The sequence below is a fragment of the Narcine bancroftii genome, chromosome 5 (genome assembly GCF_036971445.1).
Source record: "Narcine bancroftii isolate sNarBan1 chromosome 5, sNarBan1.hap1, whole genome shotgun sequence".
In the NCBI taxonomy this organism is placed as follows: Eukaryota; Metazoa; Chordata; class Chondrichthyes; order Torpediniformes; family Narcinidae; genus Narcine; species Narcine bancroftii.
Window position 1 is genome coordinate 255,755,747 of NC_091473.1, and position 23,616 is coordinate 255,779,362.

Genomic DNA, 23,616 nt, shown 5'->3' on the forward strand with positions numbered 1-23,616 from the left:
TTATCTTTGGCTTGGCTTCGCGGACGAAGATTTATGGAGGGGTAATGTCCACGTCAGCTGCAGGCTCGTTTGTGGCTGACAAGTCCGATGCGGGACAGGCAGACACGGTTGCAGGGGAAAATTGGTTGGTTGGGGTTGGGGGTTGGGTTTTTCCTCCTTTGCCTTTTGTCAGTGAGGTGGGCTCTGCGGTCTTCTTCAAAGGAGGTTGCTGCCCGCCAAACTGTGAGGCGCCAAGATGCACGATTTGAGGCGAGATCAGCCCACTGGCGGTGGTCAATGGGGCAGGCACCAAGAGATTTCTTTAGGCAGTCCTTGTACCTCTTCTTTGGTGCACCTCTGTCACGGTGGCCAGTGGAGAGCTCGCCATATAACACGATCTTGGGAAGGCGACGGTCCTCCATTCTGGAGACGTGACCCACCCAGTGCAGTTGGATCTTCAGCAGCGTGGACTCGATGCTGTCGACCTCTGCCATCTCGAGTACTTCGACCTTAGGGATGAAAGTGCTCCAATGAATGTTGAGGATGGAGTGGAGACAACGCTGGTGGAAGCGTTCTAGGAGCCGTAGGTGATGCCGGTAGAGGACCCATGATTCGGAGCCGAACAGGAGTGTGGGTATGACAACGGCTCTGTATACCCTTATCTTTGTGAGGTTTTTCAGTTGGTTGTTTTTCCAGACTCTTTTGTATAGTCTTCCAAAGGCGCTATTTGCCTTGGCGAATCTGTTGTCTATCTCGTTGTCGATCCTTGCATCTGATGAAATGGTGCAGCCGAGATAGGTAAACTGGTTGACCGTTTTGAGTTTTGTGTGCTCGATGGAGATGTGGGGGGGCTGGTAGTCATGGTGGGGAGCTGGCTGATGGAGGACCTCAGTTTTCTTCAGGCTGACTTCCAGGCCAAACATTTTGGCAGTTTCCGCAAAACAGGACGTCAAGCGCTGAAGAGCTGGCTCTGAATGGGCAACTAAAGCGGCATCGTCTGCAAAGAGTAGTTCACGGACAAGTTTCTCTTGTGTCTTGGTGTGAGCTTGCAGGCTCCTCAGATTGAAGAGACTGCCATCCGTGCGGTACCGGATGTAAACAGCGTCTTCATTGTTGAGGTCTTTCATGGCTTGGTTCAGCATCATGCTGAAAAAGATTGAAAAGAGTGTTGGTGCGAGAACACAGCCTTGCTTCACGCCATTGTTAATGGAGAAGGGTTCAGAGAGCTCATTGCTGTATCTGATCCGACCTTGTTGGTTTTCGTGCAGTTGGATAACCATGTTGAGGAACTTTGGGGGGCATCCGATGCGCTCTAGTATTAGCCAAAGCCCTTTCCTGCTCACGGTGTCGAAGGCTTTGGTGAGGTCAACAAAGGTGATGTAGAGTCCTTTGTTTTGTTCTCTGCACTTTTCTTGGAGCTGTTTGAGGGCAAAGACCATGTCAGTAGTTCCTCTGTTTGCGCGAAAGCCGCACTGTGATTCTGGGAGAATATTCACGGCGACACTAGGTATTATTCTATTTAGTAGAATCCTAGCGAAGATTTTGCCTGCAATGGAGAGCAACGTGATTCCCCTGTAGTTTGAGCAGTCTGATTTCTCGCCTTTGTTTTTGTACAGGGTGATGATGGTGGCATCACGAAGGTCCTGAGGCAGTTTTCCTTGGTCCCAAACAAAGCTTGAAAAACTCATGCAGTTTGACATGCAGAGTTTTGCCACCAGCCTTCCAGACCTCTGGGGGGATTCCATCCATACCTGCTGCTTTGCCACTTTTCAGTTGTTCGATTGCCTTGTATGTCTCATCCTGGGTGAGGACCTCATCCAGCTCTAGCCTTAGGGGCTGTTGAGGGAGCTGGAGCAGGGCGGAATCTTGGACTGAGCGGTTGGCACTGAAAAGAGATTGGAAGTGTTCTGACCATCGGTTGAGGATGGAGATCTTGTCGCTGAGGAGGACTTTGCCGTCTGTGCTGCGCAGCGGGCTTTGGACTTGGGGTGAAGGGCCGTACACAGCCTTTAGAGCCTCGTAGAAACCCCTGAAGTCGCCAATGTCTGCGCTGAGCTGGGTTCGCTTGGCGAGGCTAGTCCACCACTCATTTTGGATCTCCTGGAGTTTGCACTGAAGATGGCTGCATGCGCGACGGAAGGCTTGTTTCTTCTCTGGACAGGACGGCTTTGTAAGGTGAGCCTGGTGGGCAGCTCGCTTCTTTGCCAGCAGCTCCTGGATTTCTTGGCTGTTTTCGTCAAACCAGTCCTTGTTTTTCCTGGAGGAGAAGCCCAGTACCTCTTCAGTGGATTGCAGTATGGTAGTCTTCAGCTGATCCCAGAGGGTTTCAGGGGACGGGTCCGTGAGGCGGATTGCATCGTCGAGCTTTGCTTTGAGGTTTGCCTGGAAGTTTCCTCTCACTTCGTCTGATTGCAGGTTTCCAACATTGAACCTCTTTCTGAGGGCTTTACTGTTCCTGGGCTTTGGTTTGAAGTGAAGGTTGAGCTTGCTGCGAACCAGCCGGTGGTCAGTGTGGCATTCTGTGCTGGGCATGACCCTGGTGTGGAGCACATCTCGTTTGTCTCTTTCTCGCACCAGGTCGTAGTCCAGGAGGTGCCAGTGTTTGGATCGGGGAGGCATCCAAGTCGTCTTCAGGCTGTCCCTCTGCTAAAAAAGGGTGTTTGTAATGACAAGCCGCTGTTCTGCGCAGAGCTCCAACAGGAGGCGCCCGTTGTCGTTGCACTTGCCGACACCATGCTTGCCCAGGATTCCTGGCCAGGTATCTGAGTCTTTGCTGACGCGAGCGTTGAAGTCGCCAAGGATGACAACCTTGTCGGCTTTAGGGGTGCGTTGAATGAGGTTGCGCAGGTCAGTGTAGAACTTGTCCTTTTCTGCTGGTTCCGCCTGGAGGGTTGGAGCATAGACACTGATGAGGGTGATGCGACGCTTGTTTTGAAGCGGGAGTCGCATGGACATGATCTTGTCCAAGTGGCCTGTCAGGAGGTTTTCGAGTTTGCAGGCAATGGAGTTCTTGACCATGAAGCCTACACCAGATAGGCGTCGTTCATCCAAAGGCTTGCCAGACCAGTAGAGTGTGTAGCCCGCTCCGCGTTCTTGGAGGCTGCCTACATCTGCCAGGCGGACTTCACTGAGAGCGGCTATGTCGATGTCGAGTCTGAGGAGTTCATGTGCAATGAGGGCAGACCGACGTTCAGGTCGGTGGCTGTCAGCCTTGTCTAGCATGGTTCTGATGTTCCAGCATGCTAGCTTGAGTTTGTAAGCATCTTTTGAGGGGGAGGACGTGGAGGGGGAGGACGTGGAGGGGGAGGACGTGGAGGGGGAGGACGTGGAGGGGGAGGACGTGGAGGGGGAGGACGTGGAGGGGGAGGACGTGGAGGGGGAGGACGTGGAGGGGGAGGACGTGGAGGGGGAGGACGTGGAGGGGGAGGACGTGGAGGGGGAGGACGTGGAGGGGGAGGACGTGGAGGGGGAGGACGTGGAGGGGGAGGACGTGGAGGGGGAGGACGTGGAGGGGGAGGACGTGGAGGGGGAGGACGTGGAGGGGGAGGACGTGGAGGGGGAGGACGTGGAGGGGGAGGACGTGGAGGGGGAGGACGTGGAGGGGGAGGACGTGGAGGGGGAGGACGTGGAGGGGGAGGACGTGGAGGGGGAGGACGTGGAGGGGGAGGACGTGGAGGGGGAGGACGTGGAGGGGGAGGACGTGGAGGGGGAGGACGTGGAGGGGGAGGACGTGGAGGGGGAGGACGTGGAGGGGGAGGACGTGGAGGGGGAGGACGTGGAGGGGGAGGACGTGGAGGGGGAGGACGTGGAGGGGGAGGACGTGGAGGGGGAGGACGTGGACCTGTCCTCGGGCCTGCGCAATGGAGCTTTTAGGTGGAGTGCAGTGTGCGCAGTACTGACCCCACCCTTTACACCCATGGTTCGTGTGCCGTGGCCAAGCAAGTTGGGACGTGGCAGCGAGGTCCTTGGATCGTAGGTTTTATATCGGAGTGGCCTTCTATGCAGGTTTCTTTCCTGGGCTGGAGGGGTCTGCCTCCCCTCCTAGGTCGGTCCATACTGCCCGGACCAGGGCCGGGGCCGCCACTGCTCTCCCTGTCCCCGGACTGGGGCCGCCACTGCTCTCCCTGTCCCCGGACTGGGGCCGCCGCCTCCCCCTTGCTCCTGCCCGGATCGGGGCCTCCGCCTGCCTCATTCGGCCGAGGCCGGGGCCGCCGCCTCCCCCTTGCTCCTGACCGGATCGGGGCCGCCGCCGCCTACCCTCTGCCCAGACCGGGGCCGGGGCCGCCGCTGCTCTCCCCGGACCGGGGCCGGGGCCGCTGCTGCTCTCCCTGTGCCCGGACTGGGGCCGCCGCCTCCACCTCTCTGCCCGGACCGGGGCCTCTGCCTGCCTCACTCGACTGGGGCCGGGGCCGCCGCCTCCCCCTTGCTCCTGCCCGGATCGGGGCCGGGGCCGCCGCTGCTCTCCCTGTGCCCGGACTGGGGCTGCCGCCTCCACCTCTCTGCCTGGACCGGATAAATATACATAACCAACGTTTCATGCTTGAGCCCTTCATCAAGGTATGAACAAAAAGATAAAGATACATAACCAACATTTGTACTCAGGAAAACACACACATGCACACGATAGAAATTATCCCACACAGTCTTGTATTTAAATTTAAAAAAAAATATTGATTAACCATAATATAACACCGTATCTAATTTATTTAAACTTATCTAGCTTATCTAAATTCATCTAGTTAGTCCCCAACTATGTCTGTGTGTGTAGGGGTGGGGGTGTGGGTGTGTGAGAGTGTGTGTGGAATACCCCAAGTCACTACAGCTCAGTCACAATTCTCGAAAGGCAGTTCAAAGTTCAGTCTCGGAGAATCCAGTGTTGACACGCAGGTTTTAAATCGATTCAAAGAAGTTCAAGAATTAGATAGGAGAGACGAGAGTGACAGACTGTTATAAACTAACAAAATCCTAGTTGAGATGCTTTCAGACCAATGTCTTCTTTAGACGAGTGGCGGTCAAAACTCCCCTCTTTTTCTAGGGGACATGAAGCGAGTGATTATCACAAAGCTTTCAAAACTCTTCCATGGTTCAGCTGAATTGCAGTATTTCTTCTGCTTCCAGAACCCTCGTGTGGGTCATCCGATCAAAGTGACCTTCCATTTTGGTCATGGAGTGGTATACTCATTCCCCTACTAGATGGAGATATCAGCCAAATTGTCTATCATTACATGAGGCCATTTCAGCACCGTATTGCATCCAAGACCTGCTGCTCCTGTTCTGTCTCCTTAAAATGGCCCCTGCATAAAATGTGTACAAATAGTCCTTGACTTCCGACCACCGTGACTTTCGTCCACCTCCACATATGACCAAATATTTAAAAATCTTTGTTAAAACCACTGTACAAGTATGTATTTTGTATTGAAAGTGCTGTATACCGTGATTCCCCCTCCTGGCGGCAGCTCGAGGTCCCTGAGTTGCAACCAATCTTGAGTTACAACCAACTCGTCAGTCGCACATTGAGGACTACCTGTACTGTGCCTTGAATCTGTTGGTCACATTGTCTCTGCACCTGTGCTTCTAAGCATTTTCTCTTCAGATGTAAGCAATTTAGTACACGCTGTCTGTCAGCTCTTAGTCAAATTCCCATAGCTTGCAGCTTGATTTGTTCTCTTAAAGTGACAGCCACTCAAATGAAAATGAACTGGGAGCACTTAATTCCTCCCACGAACAAAAAAAATTTTAAGCTGTAAGAGGAAAATTTTAACTGCAATGTTTGGAATAATACAGCCAAATATAGCATTTTCCAGTAATGTTGCAAACAACATCTTGAAAGGCAATCAGCAATTACATTATCTTTGCCTTTAATAGGAGTTATCATTAAATCATATTCCTGTAGAATTAGACACCAGTTTAACAATCGTTCATTTTTGTTTTTCATTTTATTCTAGAACACTAAGGGATGTAAACACTGAGGGATGTAAACCTCAATGTTGCAAAGCCAATATAAGGGGCAATGATTCTTTGTCTATAATAGAATAATTCTTTTGATGTTTATTGAATTTTTTGAAGTATTTGAATTTTTTGAAGTGATATTTTTTGAATATCATAACCAGCACTGCTCCTACAGCTTCATCTCTAGCATCTACTAAAGCAAAAGGCTTCTCAAAGTCAGGTGACTTAGCACAAGCAGGTGACATAAAATGGCTTTCGGTTTATCAACAAAGTTCTGACTAAATAAACTTTTCACCCTTCAAAAGGTTAGTTAAGGGAAGGGTGATATCAGCAAAATTTTTACAGAACTTTCTATAATATTTTACCATTCCCAAAAATCTCCAAATAGCTCTCTTACCCAAGGGAATTGTAAACACAGAAATCGCCTGAACTGGCGCCATTGGCCTGACCATCAACATAACCAAGATAAGTCACAGTAGCATAGGCAAATTCACTTTTAGCTAAATTAACAGTAAGGTTTGCTTTTGAAAGTTTGTTATCTTTATATAGAAACTCAGATCAACGTATATAGGGCCTCCAATAAAAAAAATGACAAATTAAAAATTAAAATAAAATTAAGAAAATAAAAAAATAAAGAAAAAAAAAATCCCCCCCCCCACCCCAAAAAAAATCTACCAAAAGGTAGTAATCCCCTAAACAAAAATTGGGTGTGGGTCACCCACCAGTGACTGATGATTAGTAAAGAACTTAGTGCAGATCTCTCCCTCTCCAGCCAAACAGCCAGTAACATCAAAATATCATAATAACAAAAGAAAAAATAAAATTAAAAAAAATTCTTCTTTTCATCCAGAAGATTCCAATCTCGAAGATCTCATTTCAGAAGGAGTTGGACTCTTTCCATTCCTGTTTTTCACATTTCTTCCGTTTCCAGAACAACCAAATTTTTCTTTAGGAGATAATGGTGGACTACGTCTTTGTCCTTTTATATTTGGCAATGAATCAGCAAAAATCATTGCTTCATGATCCATTTCAAAAAACCAAAATTGATAGTCTCCATAAAACACCTTCAACACTACATGGTAACGAAAAGCGGACTTATAACCTTTACGCCACAAAACTTCTTTAACTGGATTGAATCGACGTCGACGTTCGACGTTGAATGACCTCTTGACTCAGATCAGGATTAAAAAAAGACTGCTATTCTGAATCAATAATGGGGTTTGTCGTTTTCTCGCATTTTGTACTGCAAGTTGAAGTATTGCTTCTCTATCCAAATAACTCAAACATCGAATTATTACTGGTCTCAGTGGTTGACCAGCTGAGGGTGTTCTTAAAGCTGTATGGGCTCTTTCCAGTGCCAATCCCCCAGAGAAAAATTCTTGCCCTAATATTTGCGGAATCCAGTCTTTAAAGAAACGAAGAGGATCTTGTCCTTCTATACCTTCTGGCAAACCAACAATTTTCACATTATTCCTTCTGCTTTGATTCTCCAAATAATCTATTTTTCTTTCTAGCTCCTTCTCACATTTTCCTAATTCTATGAATGATTTTTCCACCTTCAATACTTTTTCTGTATTAGAAGTCACTTGTTTTTTACAGTCCAAAAAAGCAGTCTGAATTTTAAAAAATTCTTCATAAGATGCATCCACACGTGCCTTCATACCAGCATTCATTGGAATCATTTCATTCATTTGAGATGTCAACAAATCCATTGCAGGTTTTATAACAGCTTGAATAGCTGCCTTCAATTGTGATTCAGTAAAGCTCAGCTCTGCTCTCTCTGACATGGTGTCAGAACAAGGTAACTGCAGCTCCTGCTGCAACTCAACAAAAGGCATTTTAAAAGATTTACTGTGGGTCTGGAATCCCAGCGACGGCATCCCGACTTCTTCAGGGAGTCGCCGCTGGTCTCCCCCCCGCATCTTGTTGTCTTCTTATCCATTCGCGAAGAAAAACGACTTCTTCAGATTGTAATCCTGCCTGATGCATTTCCTTTTCAGCCTCCACAGGCGATCCTTGGGATTTAGGCAATGAAGAAATTGAGCCTGGGGCTGCTTCAAGTCGTCTAGGCCCCAAATCTTCAGCACTTGGAAAATTTATTTTCTTTTGACCTTGAGATTTAGTCTTTTTACCATTAGTGGCCATAATAATTCCTTAATATTTTAAACTAAAATTTAAAAAATTTAAACTTGGAAACAAAGGGTTAAAAAACACATATTTAAAAGTCTGGCCAGAGAGGTCGAGATTGCATGTCTAGACTCTACGCCATCTTGCCACGCGCCCAATTATGCCAAAGTTGAACTAAAACTCTGCTTGCACCTGATCAGTATTCCCTACATACTCATAGTCTATCAAAACCAGCTATTCTCAACCTTTTTATGGCAATGGCCCCCTCATGAAGCAGTCAAGTTTAGTACGGTTTCTTCAGTATTTTCTCTCCTACTTCAGAACATAGAACAGTATAGGTTCTTCAGCCTGTGATGTTGTGCTGACCTATATATTCCTACCAAAAAAAGTACCTTCATACCCAGTAATCCTGTTTTTCCTCCATCCATGAGCCTGTCTAAGAGTCTCTTAAATGCCCCTGGCAAAGCATTCCTGGCACCCACAACTCTTTTTTTTAAAAATAGTTCCTGATGTCTCTCCCCTAAACTTTCCTTCCCTTTCTTTGTAGAGATATCCATGGTGTTTGATGATCCTGCCCTGGGAAACAGGCACTGGCTGTCCACCTTATCTATGCCTCTCATAATCCTGTAGATCTCAATCAAGTCACCTCTCATCCTTCTTCGCTCTAACGAAAAAAAATCCTTGCTCTGCTGACTTGCCATTAAGACTTATTTTTCAATCCAGGCAACATCCTGGTAACTTCCCTCTACACCCACTTCAAATCTTCCACATCCTTCCTGTAATGAGGTGTCCATAACTGAACACAATACTCCAAGTGTGGTTTAACGAGAGATTTGTAGAGTTGTAACATGAGCTCGCTACTCCTGAACTCAATCCCCCTACTAATGAAACCCAGCATCCCATAGGCCTTCTTATCTATCCTATCATCCTGCCCAGCAGCCGTGAGAGATGTATGAATTTGATGAGTCCATGGCCCTCCCCCCAGCCTTTAAATATGCAGTGGCTCCTGGAAGAGGGTGAGTGCAAATAGCCCCTGTAGAGAATGGCTGATCCAAAAGACTCTTAAATGCAACTACCATTACTTTTAAGTATTCCTCCTGACCTGTCAATTGAGCTAATCAGTTCACTCAACAAATTATAGCCGTATCTATCCCAAATGTGTTGCTCCTCCTTGTTAGTGTGCAAGATTGGGGAAGAAAATCCTTGAATAGATTCCTGCTCTTCAACTCCTCTCTGCCACTCTGTGTCTGCACATCTTTTCCTTTGATTTTATTTTGTGGCACAGTCTTCAAATACTTTGCTCTGCTGATGGCATCTTTCGATTCATCACAGCATCAATACTTGGGTGCCTTGCAATCAGGGCTCTGACTGCGATGCCAGAAGAAAATTAGTTGAAATGCAGTGAGTGAACGTGGATACATGGAGTGAGGAAAAATAGGTTCAATTTGGATGCCTGTAGGAAGACCACAGCTTGTCAATAAAAGGGGAAGGAGGGGTCAGCAGGCAGTGTCTGGGCATCTTTGGATTTGTACATAGCATCAGATGTACACTGGCTTTCCATGAAGGCTGAGGCAACTTGGTTGGTAAGCTGGTGAACTTTTTGAGTGGCACTCGGGTAGAATAAAATGCCTGCTCTCAGAAGGAAGACTTGTGCTATTTGTCTGCTCTGTATTGTGCAATGTGATAAAAAAGAAAATGTTTGAAATGGGTAGGGGTCAGGCTTATCTTGGGGAAGAGAAACAGAGCCCATGTTCACGTTGAAGATCTCTTCATCAGAGCTGGTAAGGAGATTTTTAAAAAAAAAAGCTTGATGAGCTGAATGAAAGATGGGGAGGGACTGGTGTCCCAGCCAGGGTGAAACTGGTTCATGAATCAAATGGGAACGTCTTCCAGATTCTACACGTTTGGGTAGCTCCTGTCTCCTCCATTCTGGCAAAGGGTCTCTAATCTGAAACTTCCCACAGCTGTGGCCTGACCCACATATTTCCACCATTTTCTGTTTTTCATTGATTTTTTGAGTTGCATGAATTATTTTAATGCTTATAATTATTTCTTTACAGCTTCAAAACCTGATGGTTTATCGAATGGTACCAGTAAGTTGAAAAATTGGATAATTAATAATAAATCCTTAAATATGCATGAATAATGATAACAGATGAAAACTTCCAGGGAGGTAAAAGAGAATATTTTTTGCAATGAGCGCACCTCTCGTAAAACTGGATTTATTGTCCATCCTAGACAGAGTAGAAGGTGGTGATGGGCGCCACCTTGATGGTAAAAGTCCTCCTACTTGTTGAGTTTAGGAAAAGAATCTCAGGATTGAGACCAGCTGTAATGCAGATATATTTCCAAGATGGTGTAGGACTTGGAAGGGAACCCACACAATCTGCTGTCTTGTCCATCTTAGGAGTAGGAGTGGTGGGTTTGGAGTTGTTATTAAAATACCCTACCTGAGTGCATTATGCAGATGGAACACACACGCTGTAGTTGCAACACAATTGTGGAGGAAATGAATGTTTAGGCTAATTGGTGATATGCTGCATACAGAACTGTAGAGGAATGGGTCCTTGGCCCAACATGATGCCAATCTAAACTAATCCCACTTGTCTGCATCTGATCCATATCTCTCCATGTTACTATTGTAATGTTACTATTGTATCTGCTTCCACCACCTCCCCTGACAGTGTGTTCCAGACCTCCATCACTCGATAATTTTTAAAAAAAAACTTGCTCATAAATCTTTTTAAGCATCCCCTTTCTCACCTTGAAGCAGTTCCTTCTGCTATATCATATTCTACCCTGTTACCCTATCAATGCATCTCATAATTTTATCGACTCTCAGGTCACCACTCAGCCTCAAGATCCAGAAAAAAAATAATCCATGTTTGTTCAACCTCTCCTTATAACTGATGTTCTCTAATCCAAATCCAAGCAAATTCCTGGTAAGCTCTTCAGTCCCCTCTCCAGTGTCTTCACATTTGACCTCTAGTATTATGACCTCTACTATGCTATATGCTTTCTTTACCACCCTACCATTTATATTGTAACTTTCAAGAAACTGTGGACCTCAAACTCTCCCTGTAGATCCATCCTCCTAAGGGTCCTGCTGTTGTACATTTTTCTCTTGCATTTTACCTCTTAAAATGCATCACCTCACACTACACAATTCCTCCAATTTTTGAATCACCTTCATACTTGGTAATTAGGCTAAATACATTTTCATCCAAATGATTAATTTGTTTTACAAATGGAAGCCCCAACACTGATCTTTATGGAACACCACTGGTGACAGCCCTCCAATCACAGAAACACCCCTGTACTGCTACTCTTTTATTTCCAAGTCACTTTTGGATTCAATTTAGCAACTCCCTTGTGACTTAATCTTCTGGATCAATCTACCTTAAGGGATCTTGTCAAATGCTTCACTGAAGTCCATTGTCCTGCCCTCATTGATTTTCTTTGTCACTTCCTCAAATCTTCATCGTTTGTATGACAGGGCCTGAGTTAACTGCTTGAGTGCTGTTGGAATTGAGCTAACCTCGGCAAGTGAATAGTATTCCACTACATTCTTAATTTGTGCCTTAGTGGTGGTGAGAAGATTTAGTTTCAGGAGGTGAATCACACAGAATACTTAATCTTCATTTTTTTTAAGCAGGGATAATTTGTGAGGCTAGTCCAGTTGAATGTCTAATCATTAGTGGTCCTCAAGGAATTGATGGAGAGGATTAGAGGCAGGAAATGTCACAGAATGTTGGCTGCAAATTTTGAAGTCAGAGGGAAAATGTATGCACAAGAAGGAATAGTTTCTACAAATCTAAGTTAAACAATGAAACCATCAGGCCAGGTAATATCTGTGAAAGTAGAAATATGGTTCTTCAGAACTTAGAAAGTGAGGAGAACAAGCTTGGATTTCAGAACAAGGGGAGACTGCAGAGAAATGCTTGTGAGAAGGTAGAAAGCAGGAGTATTTCAGTGTTACAAGGGAAGAAGCCAAATAGAACAAGGGGAGACCACAGAGAAATGCTTGTGAGAAAGTAGAAAGCAGGAGCATTTCAGTATTACAAGGGAAGAAGCCAAATAGTAGAGTGGGTTGTCGAACAGAGACCAAGGTGTGCCCTGCTTGGATTACTGAAAGTGGGAGCAGAGATGAACAGAGGGGAAGGTGTATTGGATGTTTGTCTTTTGTCAGTAAGGGCACAGTGTACATGAGTTGAGACTACACTTAGTTCTGGTCACCTAGCTTTCAGAAGGGTGAAATGGAACTTGAGAGATTGCAGAAATGGGAAAGAGGGCCATGATGGAATTTAATTTCAAGTGCGAGGTCTTGCATTATAGTAGGTTGAGCCTGCGATGGACTTGCACAGTGAATGGAACCTCCCATTCACTGTGGGAAGGATGGGGGGAGGGGGTGATACAGATAGACAGGGTAGTGAAGAAGTCATTTAGAACACTTGCCTTCATTGGTTATAGCATTACATGCAGGAGCAGATATGTCATGTTCCAATTATACAAGCCATTAGTGAGGCCACACATGGTGACCAGAACTGCACACCATACACTAAGCTACAGGAAAGAGAACAAGTAGTGCAGAAAAGATTCACAAGAATATTTTCAGATTGGTAGTATTATAAGGCTGGATAGGGAGTTGGAGAGACTGGGGGTGGGGTGGCGGACAGGAGGGGATTGGAGGGGCAGAGGTTGGAGTGTGGGTTAAAGGGAAGGGTAAAGGGGCGGGGGGGTTTGGATGGGGTGTTCGAGGGCAGAGGAGGGAGGGGCAGGAAGGGGGGAATAGGGGTGTGGAGGGGAAGGGGGTTTGGAGTGGAGGGGAGATGGACGGGAGGGGAGGGAAGTTAGAGGGACTGGGAGGAGGGTGGGGAGTTGGAGAGAAGTGGGCCAAATTCAGGTAGATCAGACTAGCTCAGCTCAGGGGTGAGGCAGGCAAATTCATCCATGCCAAAGGATCTATTTCTGTGGTGTATAACAGTTTTCAATTTACGGGGAGGGGATGAAGGGAGGAAAGGTATTTGATTAATGTGGAGAGTATGGGGATTTGTGGTCATGTATGACAGACATGCTTCTCTCTTCTCTGGAGTATTTAATTGTAAATCTGGGGCTTCAGTGATTTGTTTTTTCACTTTTGTATTTATCTTTTCTTAAAGAGATTGGCCTTGCTGTCAGTTTTTCCAGTGTTGGTGCCATTTGTTTGGCTGCTGTGGGCTATTACTGTTACAAAAAATCGAAAAGGTAAGATGTGTTTTCTATTTATCATCGAATATTTTGTATCACCTGATTCTACTTTATGCCCCAATTTTCCCACAATTCAGTCTTTGATTCTATTTTCTGTTGAAAATTTTGGCGTGGGGGGGGGGGGGAGTGCATGTATTTGTTTTGATATTTAACAAATCTTTGAATTGATATGTTTATAAATTTATCTTATGCACTGATCAATATAGCTCTGTGTGGAAAATTTGCAGTTCTCTTAATGTATGACAAAGCTTTGTTCCATGCTCCCACTTCAGCTGATTAAAATTCTGTATCATCACCATCTTGGCTCTGCCTTCCTACTATCTGCTTTCCTAATATCTGCCTTCCTAATTGTTGCTTACCCTGTATGTTAACTTTCTGTGCTCCACGTACGACCATGTCCAGGACCCTCTGAACATCAATGTCTTTTAGTCTCCTGCCACTTAAAAATAAATGCGGTGACTTCTGTTTTTTTCCAGTAGTGGATGACTTTCCACCCATCCAGAGCCTTCTCTGCATCCACTTCACAGCCCACACTGCTGCCAAACTTCTGCTTATGTATCTTATGGTCTTGATGTACTTTTGTTGAGCATTAAAATATCACTTTGAAAGTCTTCCACTGTTCTTCAACCATCCTACCACATAGCCTGTGTTCCCAGTCTACGTTGGCAAACCCTTCCCTCGTCCTGTTGTCGTCTTCCTTATTTAGGCATAACTTTTATTTTAAATATTTTATTTGTTTCCACACAGGTGTTTCTAACTAAACCATATCAATCCATTATACATGATGTTCTATACATCCCAAACCCCCCCCAACAACCCCTACCTGGTTACCAAAGTTTCAGGACCATTCACTCAGTTTTAGTCTTTTCAATATTATCTAATTATTCCAAGGAGTTAATGAGGTTTATGGAAAACCCTTCAATATGTAAATATGGGCACAACATTGTCAAAAAAGTATCCTATTTTATTTCTTAAGTTGTATGTTATCTTCTCAAGAGGTTTACAACTATATATTTCCACATGCCACCTTTCCTTTCCTAAATGCGAATCTGATTTCTACATTACTGTTTATAGATTTTCTTGCAACTACTAGTAAAAATTCCATTTTAATTTTGGTCTGATCGCTGAAATATTACCCAGTAAAAAGAACATTGGATCTTATGGAAATTATTTAGGCATAACTTTAAGTTGACACACCATCTGGTGAATTATGGTCTATTTCTCATTCTTTTTGAATTTAGGAAATCGAGGAATATGCAGATGGAGCTGAGGTAAAAGAAGAGACACTGTCCTGAATGGCAGAACAGGCTTGAAGGGCAGGATGGCAGACTCCTCCTCCTGTTTCTTATGTTCTTGCATTCTTTTCAGACAGGGAAAGACAAATAAATGGCCCTGGGAGTGGGAATGAACTAGTGGGTTTCAGTCAGATGAAGCTTCTAACTGCCTGAATGATGATTTTTATTTAATTTAAAGGTATATGGCTTTCAATCCTGCCAGTTATTTTGTATCTTCAGTGGTGTTAAATCAGTTCTTCAAAGGGTACTTCTCTGGGTGTCCTGAAGAGTTTGGAGTCTAGTTTGATCCATGAAAGTCACTGCTCAGGAAGAGAATATAATGTGGAGGTTTGAGTTGATGTAACTGGGGGGGAGTGAATCAAGGCAGTGGAATAACATCAAGAAGGGTGGAGGAGTGGAAGGATCTTAGTGTATGACCATGGATCCTGAAAGATGGGACAACTGTTAGATTAGGTGCTCAAAAGGCAGGTCATTGCTATTAGTGGAAAATATTTGGTTTGAGGGAAGTTTGGATAGACGAGGGTTATTTTCTTTGGAATAGAGAAGTTTGAATGAGGTTTTGGGTCTGGATAGAGTATACAGGAAATACCTGTTCCCATAGCTAAGGGGAATGCAGGAAGGGGTAGTCAGTGTGAATAAGAGGGTGATACTGATCTGAAACTCTGCCTGAAGGAATAATGGAGATGTTTGTTGTACTGAAGCAGTACCTGGGTAGCAATGTTCCCTCTCATTTTTAGTAGACAGTGTACATAGTTGTGGAAGTTATTTTCCTGTGACAAAAGTATGTGCGCACTGAATGCATTAGCTGAGATTATTTTCAATAAGTATTATGGCATTATTTTGGGTAACTGACCTTTTGTGCACACGTTAATTTCCTTTGTGCGCTGGTTGCAAACTGTCCGCGCGTACCCAAGCACAGCTTAGAGGGAACAGTGCCGAGTAGGTATGTGAACAAGCTTGTCCTCCAGGGCCATTGCACCCAGTGATGGAAGGTGGGGTTGTGCTGGGGAGCCTTGATCTGACACACACTCAAGGGTGCAACAGCCTTTAGCCTGTGTAATAAATTTGCTATGATTGCAGGAGAAGGCAGCTGAGTTCAGCTCCCCCCGACTCCAACATTACTCACTACTGCACTTGGACTTCCACAGTTTAAAATGTCTTGCACATCAGAAACAGAAGTGGGACAATAGCCTTTCAGCCACTTGTGCTTTCTCTACTCTTCAGTAAAATCATGGCTAATAACTGTTATTTCTCGAACAAACCCACAATTCCAATAATTTCCAAAATTGATTGCTTCTAAATTTTGTTCTGCAGCAAAACCTCCACAATTGTCTTGAGAGGGGACTTAAAAAGGTTCACTTCCCTCTGGCTTCTCATTCTGACACTTGGCTTATTGCTGTCCACTAGAAGGCTTCAACAGGTTAAGCCTCCTGTTATTGGAGCTTAGAAGAATGAGAGGAATTCCAGCAACTTGTCTGGAGAAAACTCTTTCCACGGTTGTCGATAAAACTGGAAGGCACAGGGCTCTGCGTGCGTATACCCCTCTTTCTGAGAGGAGGTTGTAATGACGTGGAAAATACATGCATGCATATTCAAATTATGAAAGGAATAGATAGTCTTGACATAAACAGGCTCCCCTGAGGGCAGGGACGGTTGGAGCAAGAGGGCATGAATTAAAGGTAAGAGGGCAAAACTTTCGGAGAAATATTAGAGGATGCTTCTTCACTCAGAGAGTGGTGGCAGAATGGAATGTTCTTCCGAAAGATAATTGCGGCAGGATCCCTTCTGTCATTTAAGAAAAGGTTGGATGTGTACATGGAGGTGAGGGGGTTGGAGGGATATTGGTGGAGAGCGAGAGGATTGAGCTAGTGGAGTTGTTCAAGTGAACCGGTGCGGACTCGAAAGGCCGACATGGCCTGTTTCCGCTCTGTATATGGTTATATAATTATGGATAGAACATTGAACACTACAGCCCAGTACAGGCCCTTCAGTCCTCAATGTTGTGCTGTCCCAAATATTCTTTAAAAAATGTACTAAACTCTCTCTACCCTATAACCCTCTATTTTTCTTCCATCCATGTGCCTGTCTAATGTTTCAGCCTCCACCACCATTCCACCATTATCCCTGGCAAGGCATTCCAGACATCCACAGCTCTCTGTGGAGCGGCATGGTTGATGTAGCGGTTAGTGCAATACCTTTACAGCAGCAGCGATTGGGACCAGGGTTCGAATCCCGCGCTGTCTGTAAGGAGTTTGTAAGTTCTCCCTGTGTCTGCATGGGTTTTCCCCAGGGGTTATCTCCCACCATTCAAAATGTAGAGGGGGCGTAGATAATTGGGTGTAAATTGAGCGGCAAGGGCCGAAATGACCTGTTATCATGATGTATGTCTAAATTTAATTTAAAACTTACCCTTTAAAAAATCTCCCCTAAGCTTCCCTCCCTTCACTTTGTGCATATGTCCTCTGTTGTTTGCCATTCCTGCCCTGGGAAAAAGATGCTGGCTGTCCACTTTATCCATGCCTCTCAGAATCTTGTAGAGTTCTATTGTCTCCTCTCATCCTTCTCCAAAGAGAAAAGTCCCAGCTCTGCTAACCTTGCCTCATTAGACTTATTTTCCAATCCAGGCAACATGCTGGTAAATCTCCTCTGCACCCTTTCCATAGCTTCCACAACCTTCTATAATGAAGTGACCAGAACTGAACACATTCCTCAAAGTGTGGTCTTCAAACACAAGATTCTTGGAGGGCTCAACAGGTTAGGTGCTGAAATCATCCAGATGCCAGAGAACAAGGGGGCATCCAAGACTGAGCATGTATCTTGAAGGTTGGGTTATGGGGCTATACAGCAGAGCCCAGGCCCTTTGGCCAACTCCTCCATGCTGAGCAAATTAGTATTCTAGGTTAGTCCCAGTGTCGGTGCTGCGCATTTGCTCAGCAAAAGGATGTATAAGACTTGCCTTCCAACCAATAGCCTACAGGTCTTCCTTGGGTAAGGTGTAGTACATTTAACCTTCCATTCAAGGTCACGTGAAGCCATGGATTGCAGATGGTGGATGGTTTTTACGAACTGGAATTTATGGATGTAAAACTAAAAACACTAGACAGAAGAATCTGCTGATCAGTGGCCAGGGTTATCCGTCCAGTATGGACACTGCAAATGAAAAAAGCAACAGGAAACCATTTCATTGTTTTCCCCTTGTATAATTATGAACTCAGTATCGACTACGGTCTCAGCTCAAAGATGGAGCCTTCACTGAAGGGAGAAGCAACAACTACAATTCGGCGGGTCAGAGATTTAAAAAAAATATTTTATTTATGATTTTCCAAACTTAAACAGTTATCAACATTATCAGGTGTCAAAGTTAACAGTATCAGCAATTTACTATTACCAGTTTTCTAGACTTCAAACTCTTTTCATCTCCCTCCTTCCCCAACCCCCATATTTAACTCTGAGCTAACCACAGATACACAGGACATTCAAGACATTCACAACAAAGGTATAAGACACGTATCAGGGTTTTATGGGTTTGTCACGACTTGGTGGCCAGTGCTCAGGCTGTTTTCTTCTCAACTTTTCCTGGTTGGGATGGGATGGGAAACCCCCACCCCCCCAACCTATTGAGGGATAGACGAGGAAGGTGGGGCAGCGAGGCACGATGGTCCACGCTATAATGGAATTTAAGTATTGTTGCCAAACTGAGGGTCAGAACCTTGACGGATGGAGAGACATGATTGCCCATGCTGAACAGCAAGGTACCTGAATGATGATGATCCGTATCTGTTTAAATGTTAAAAATCTTACCGATTTTACAGCTTCCTCTCACCTTAAACCTATGCCACCTAGTTCTAGAATCATCTACCCTGGAGGAGAAAGACTGAATATTCATATCCCTTATGATTTTGTAATCCCTAAGCCTCCAGAGGAATAAGACTGTCTAACTCAAGTCCAACAACATGGTGAATCGTTTCTACACCCATTTCAGCTAAATGATGCTTAAGCCAGTCCTTAATCCTTAGCCCACACTCTCCATGATTACAGCAGGAAGTCTCTTGTCATTTGCAATAAAGGCTGTCAAAACAATTTCCCTTGCTTGTTAAACTGGCATGTTATCTTGGTTGACATGGATTGTGAACAGTTGGGGCCCAGCACCATCTCATGTGCAATCCAACTGGGCAAAAACTCTCTGCCTGAAATGTCCTGTTCATCAGGCAATCCCAGTCACCTGAGCTGAAGTTTCATTTAATAATTCCTTGAGAGGCACCTTCCAAGACCAATACCTCATATCCACTGGTTTTCCTTCTCTATTCTGTTTGAAACCTCAAAATTCCAAATGATTTGGCAAGCATGATTTCCCTTCTCACCTCCATGTTGATTCTGCTACTCTTCCAAATAATAAAGTGCCCTGGTGACACTGGGTAAAATTCCAGCTATTTTTCCCATGAAAGAAATGTTGCTAAATGTTGTTTCCTTTGCAAACTCCATCAGCTGGCTTCCCCTTTGTGTTTGCCATGCTGATAAATGCATTGGGAGCTGAAGCCTTTTCATATTCCTTGGGGTTTCGATGACAAGTGATGCTAATTTATCTTGGTCTTTCCTCTGAATCTAATGCTACACTAATTAAGAGACTAAGAATGCTAATGTTGACGGAGAACAAAAGTTTGTCCAACCTCCTTGAAGCTCATACTCTGTTCTGTGCCACCCCCGGTGAATTTCTTATGGGGGGGGGTGTTATATCAATAGAAGTAGTAAAATCACTGAGACTGATGGAAGTGACAATATTCTGGTTCCATCCATCCATCCAAGAAGAAAATTGTAGATAGCAGCATAAGATCTCCGATAAAGAGGAAATGAAGTGAATAGTATTGAAGCTGGGTAAAAACATTGTTGCAGAGGATTGGGCAGGAGATTTTCTGAGGATATTGATCCTTTGGGCCAATGGCATGTCTTTGTTGCATGTGATGTTATTTCAGCCTGCTCCATAAATCTTCGTCCGCCAAGCCAAGCCAAAGAAGAGAAAGAAAGATAACAATCTCCCAGTTATTGCAAACTTAAGTGTGAAGTGTCAATTCAATTTTTCCCTTGAATGTTTTAGATCATAGAACAATACCACACAGTACAGGCCCTTTGACCCACAATGTTGCGCTGCCCCATATATTCCTTACTGAAATAAAAGCCCTCCCTGCCCCATAACCCTGTACATCTCTTTCATCCATATGTCTAAGAGACTTTTAAATGCCCCCAATGTTTCAACCTTGACCACCATCCCTGGCAAGGCAGTCCAAGCATCTACAACTCTCTGTGTAAAAAAATAAAATAAACACTGTTATCTCACCTAAACTTGCTTCCATTTACTTAGTACACATGTCTTCTGGTGTTTGCTGATCAAGCTATAAGAAACAGGCACTGGATGTCCACCCTACTATGCCTTTCAGAATCTTGTAGACCTATCAAGTCTCCTCTCATCCTTCTACGCTCCAAAGTAAAAAGGCCCAGCTCTGCTCACCTTGCCTCATAAGACATTTCTCAGTCCAGGTAACATCCTGGTAAATCTCTGCACCCTCTCCATAGCTCCTATAATGAGGTGACTGAACACCATACTAAGTATTTGTGATTTGTAGTGTTGCAACATGACCTCTTGACTCTTGAACTCATTCCCCCTATTAATGAATCCCAGTATCGCATAGGCCTTCTGAACTATCCGATGAGTCTGAGTGGGGAACTTGAGGGATGTATGGATTTGGACCCCAAGGTCCCTCTGTTCATCCACACTCTTAAGTACCCAGCCTTCTGGTTTGTCCTTCCAAAATGCATCACCTCACGCTTATCCAGATTAAAATCCATCTGTCACTTTCAGGTCCAACTCTGCATCCTGTCTGTATCTTATTGTAACCTTTGACAACCTTCAGCACCACCCACAACTCCACCAATCTTCGTATCATCTGCAAACTGACTGACCCATCCTTCCGTCTCTTCATCCAGGTCATTTATAAAAATCACAAAGAGCAGGGGTCCCAGAATAGATCCTTGCGGCCCCTCCACTAGTCACTGACCTCCAGGCAGAATACTTTCCACTACTACTACTCCCTGCTTTCTTCCTTCAAGACAATTTTCTATTCTTACAACCAATTTTACACTGATCCCATGATCATGACTTTCTGAATTAATCTCTCATGGAGGACCTTGTCAAATCCATGTAGACCACATTTACTGACCTGCCCTCATCAATTTCTTTTGTTACCTCCTCAAAAGACTCATTTAGACTCGGGAGACATGACCTTCTAGGTATGAGAAGTTTATTATCTAAGAAAATCCCCCAATGTCAATATAAACATATTCCATTTTCAAGTGCTCATAGATCCTACCCTTAAGAACCCTCTCCATTAGTTTGCACACCACTGACGTAAGACTCGCCGGTCTATAATTCCCAGGATTCTTCCTGTTATCTTTTTTAAGCAAGGACTACATTTGTTATTCTCCAATCCTCTAGCACCTATCCTGTGGCCAAAGAGAATTCAAAGATCATAACTACTGCCCCAGCTATCTCTTCCCTCCCTTCCCACAGCAGCCTGGGGTACATCGCGTCTGCCCCCGGGGACTAAGCAATCTTGATGTTTTTAAGAAGGTCCAACACTTCTTCCTTAATCTCCACATTGTCCAGCACACAGGCCCGTTCAATTCTGACCTCACCCTGATCAGCGCCTTTTCTCTTGTAAAAGCTGACACAAAGTATTCATTTAGGATCTCCCCAACCTCCTCCACCTCCAACCTTCATTCTCGTCATCCTCCTGTCCTTCACTTACACATTGAGATTCTCAATGCTACATGCCAAGGCCTTCTCCTGCCCCCTTTGAGCTCTCCTGTCCTTTCTTAATCTTCCTGGCTACCATATACTTCTCATATGCCCTTCCTGTTTCCTGTATCTAATGTCTGATTCCTTCTTCCTTTTGACTAGCTTCCTCAAATGTTTTGTATGCCATGGTTCTCTTTTCCTTGTCCCAGTGGGACAAACTTATTGTGAACCCTGCCCAAGTGGTCCCTGTGATAATACAGATTCTATCACCAATGTGTATATGTAGAGATTGAAGTGTAGGATGACTGATTGGCTGAGAGTGTAGCCACACCTACTGGCAGGTTTTAAAGGGTTGCTCCTAGCCAGACCAGGTCGACCTACATGTGATATGGTCCAGTCTTCTAGTTAATAAAAGCCTTGGTTTGGATCAACAAGCCTTTGATTCTTTTGACGCGCACTACAGTCCCTACCTTCCTCCACATTACTTCTGTGCTTTCACTCTTAAACATATGTTTCCAATTTATTTTCATTAGTTCCTGCCTTATCCCTTCATAATTAGCCCTTCCCCAGTTAAGCACTTTCCCAGTTTATATCCTTTTCCATAGCTATGTTGAAGCTCAGGGAGTTGTGGTGTCTCTCACCAAAGTGCTCCCCCACCAAGAGGACCACCACCTGACCAGGTTCATTCCCCAGAACTAAATCCAGTATGGCCTCCTCTCATCGGCCATACCACATACTGTCAGGAATCCTTCCTGAACACGCCTGACAAATTCAGCCCCATCTATCCCTCTTGGAGTCAGGAGGTGCCAGTCAATATTAGCTACAACCCTGTATTTCTTGCACCGTTCCAAAATCTGCCTGCTTATCTGCTCAGTGCTCTAAGAGCTATTTGGGGCCCTATAGACTACTCTCAGCACAGAGAGAGCTCCTGTCCTATTTCTGACTCCACCCACACTGACTCAGTGGGCACTCCCTCTGCAGCCTCTTCCCTTTCATTAGCCGTGATACTATCCCTGATCAGTAATTCTCCTACCCACCCCCCTTTTCTACCTCACATCCTATTCTTTCTAAAACCTGCATCAGCCGATCCTGCCCTTCCTCTAGCCACATCTCTGTAATGGTCACAACATTGTAGTTCCATGAACTGATCTATGCTCTAAGTTCATTTCCTTTATTCCTAATACCCCTAGCATTGAAATAAGCACATTTGAAACTTTTGAACTGGCTGCATTTATGTTTTGTCCCCTGCCTGTCCTTCCTCTCCAACTCAGCACATAGCATCAAGCTTTCGTCCTTCTACCCTAATCTCCGCCCTCATATTCTGATTCCCATCCCCCTGCCAAACTATTATGTCATTGGTCCCCACGTGGACCACGACATCTGGCTGCTCGCCCTCCCCCTCCACAATGCTGTGTATTCGATTAGAGACGTCCCTGACCCTGGCACCTAGGAGGCAACATACCATCTGAGAGCTTCGATCTTGTTCACAGAACTTCCTATCCACGTGTTTAACCAATGAGTCCCCAATCACTATCACTCCTCCCCCCTTACCTTCTGAGCCAGGGGTCCAACCTCTGTGCCAGAGATGTGACCACTTTGACTTGTGCCTGGTAGGTTCCCCCCATCCCCCTCCGACCAACGATATCTAAAGCCATATGCTTGTCACACATCATCCTTTAATAGATACTACCTGAATGTTCTGGTCTGTATGTGAGTTCAGAATATCTTGCATTCTGAACTCTTGGGGTTCAGAACCATAGATCCTTGAAAATGGCCCCACAAATAAGATGGGAAAGAAGGTGTATGATGGCCTGCTTTCATTGGGTGGGGCATTAAAATGTTCATGTTGCAGCTATTAAGACTGGTTATTTTGCACTTGAAATATTGTGTGCAATTCCATTTGCCCCATGACATGAAGGATGTGGAAGCTTTGAAATTATTTATCAGGGTGGTTTCCTGGATTAGAAGATACGAGATGTAAGGAGAGGTTGGACAAACTTGGATGATATTTTCCGGAGCATAGAAGGGCGGTGGGGGGGTCCCTGATGGAAATTTATAAATAGTGAGATACTCCTTCCCTTGAGTGGCCCATGCTTTCCGGAGCCACCGCCTCTCACTTCCCCTGCTGAGAAAGCTGACCACAGCAGCTCCCGCCAGCAGCGCAAGAGGAGCAAGAAGAACCTGTTTGCCAACTTATCCATAAATAATTCATAATGTTCACTGACGAAA

At 44.9% G+C, this 23,616-nt stretch overlaps 1 protein-coding gene across 1 annotated transcript in view; it reads left to right on the forward strand.

Annotated features, from left to right (window-relative positions):
• LOC138765557 (C4b-binding protein alpha chain-like) overlaps positions 1-23,616 on the forward strand; it is a 77,880-nt gene that overhangs the window by 52,386 nt on the left and 1,878 nt on the right. Inside the window, exons 16-18 of the mRNA XM_069942590.1 lie at positions 10,116-10,148; positions 13,215-13,299; positions 14,544-14,573. Coding sequence (XP_069798691.1) covers positions 10,116-10,148; positions 13,215-13,299; positions 14,544-14,573 — 148 coding nt within the window. The remainder of the gene's footprint in view (positions 1-10,115; positions 10,149-13,214; positions 13,300-14,543; positions 14,574-23,616) is intronic.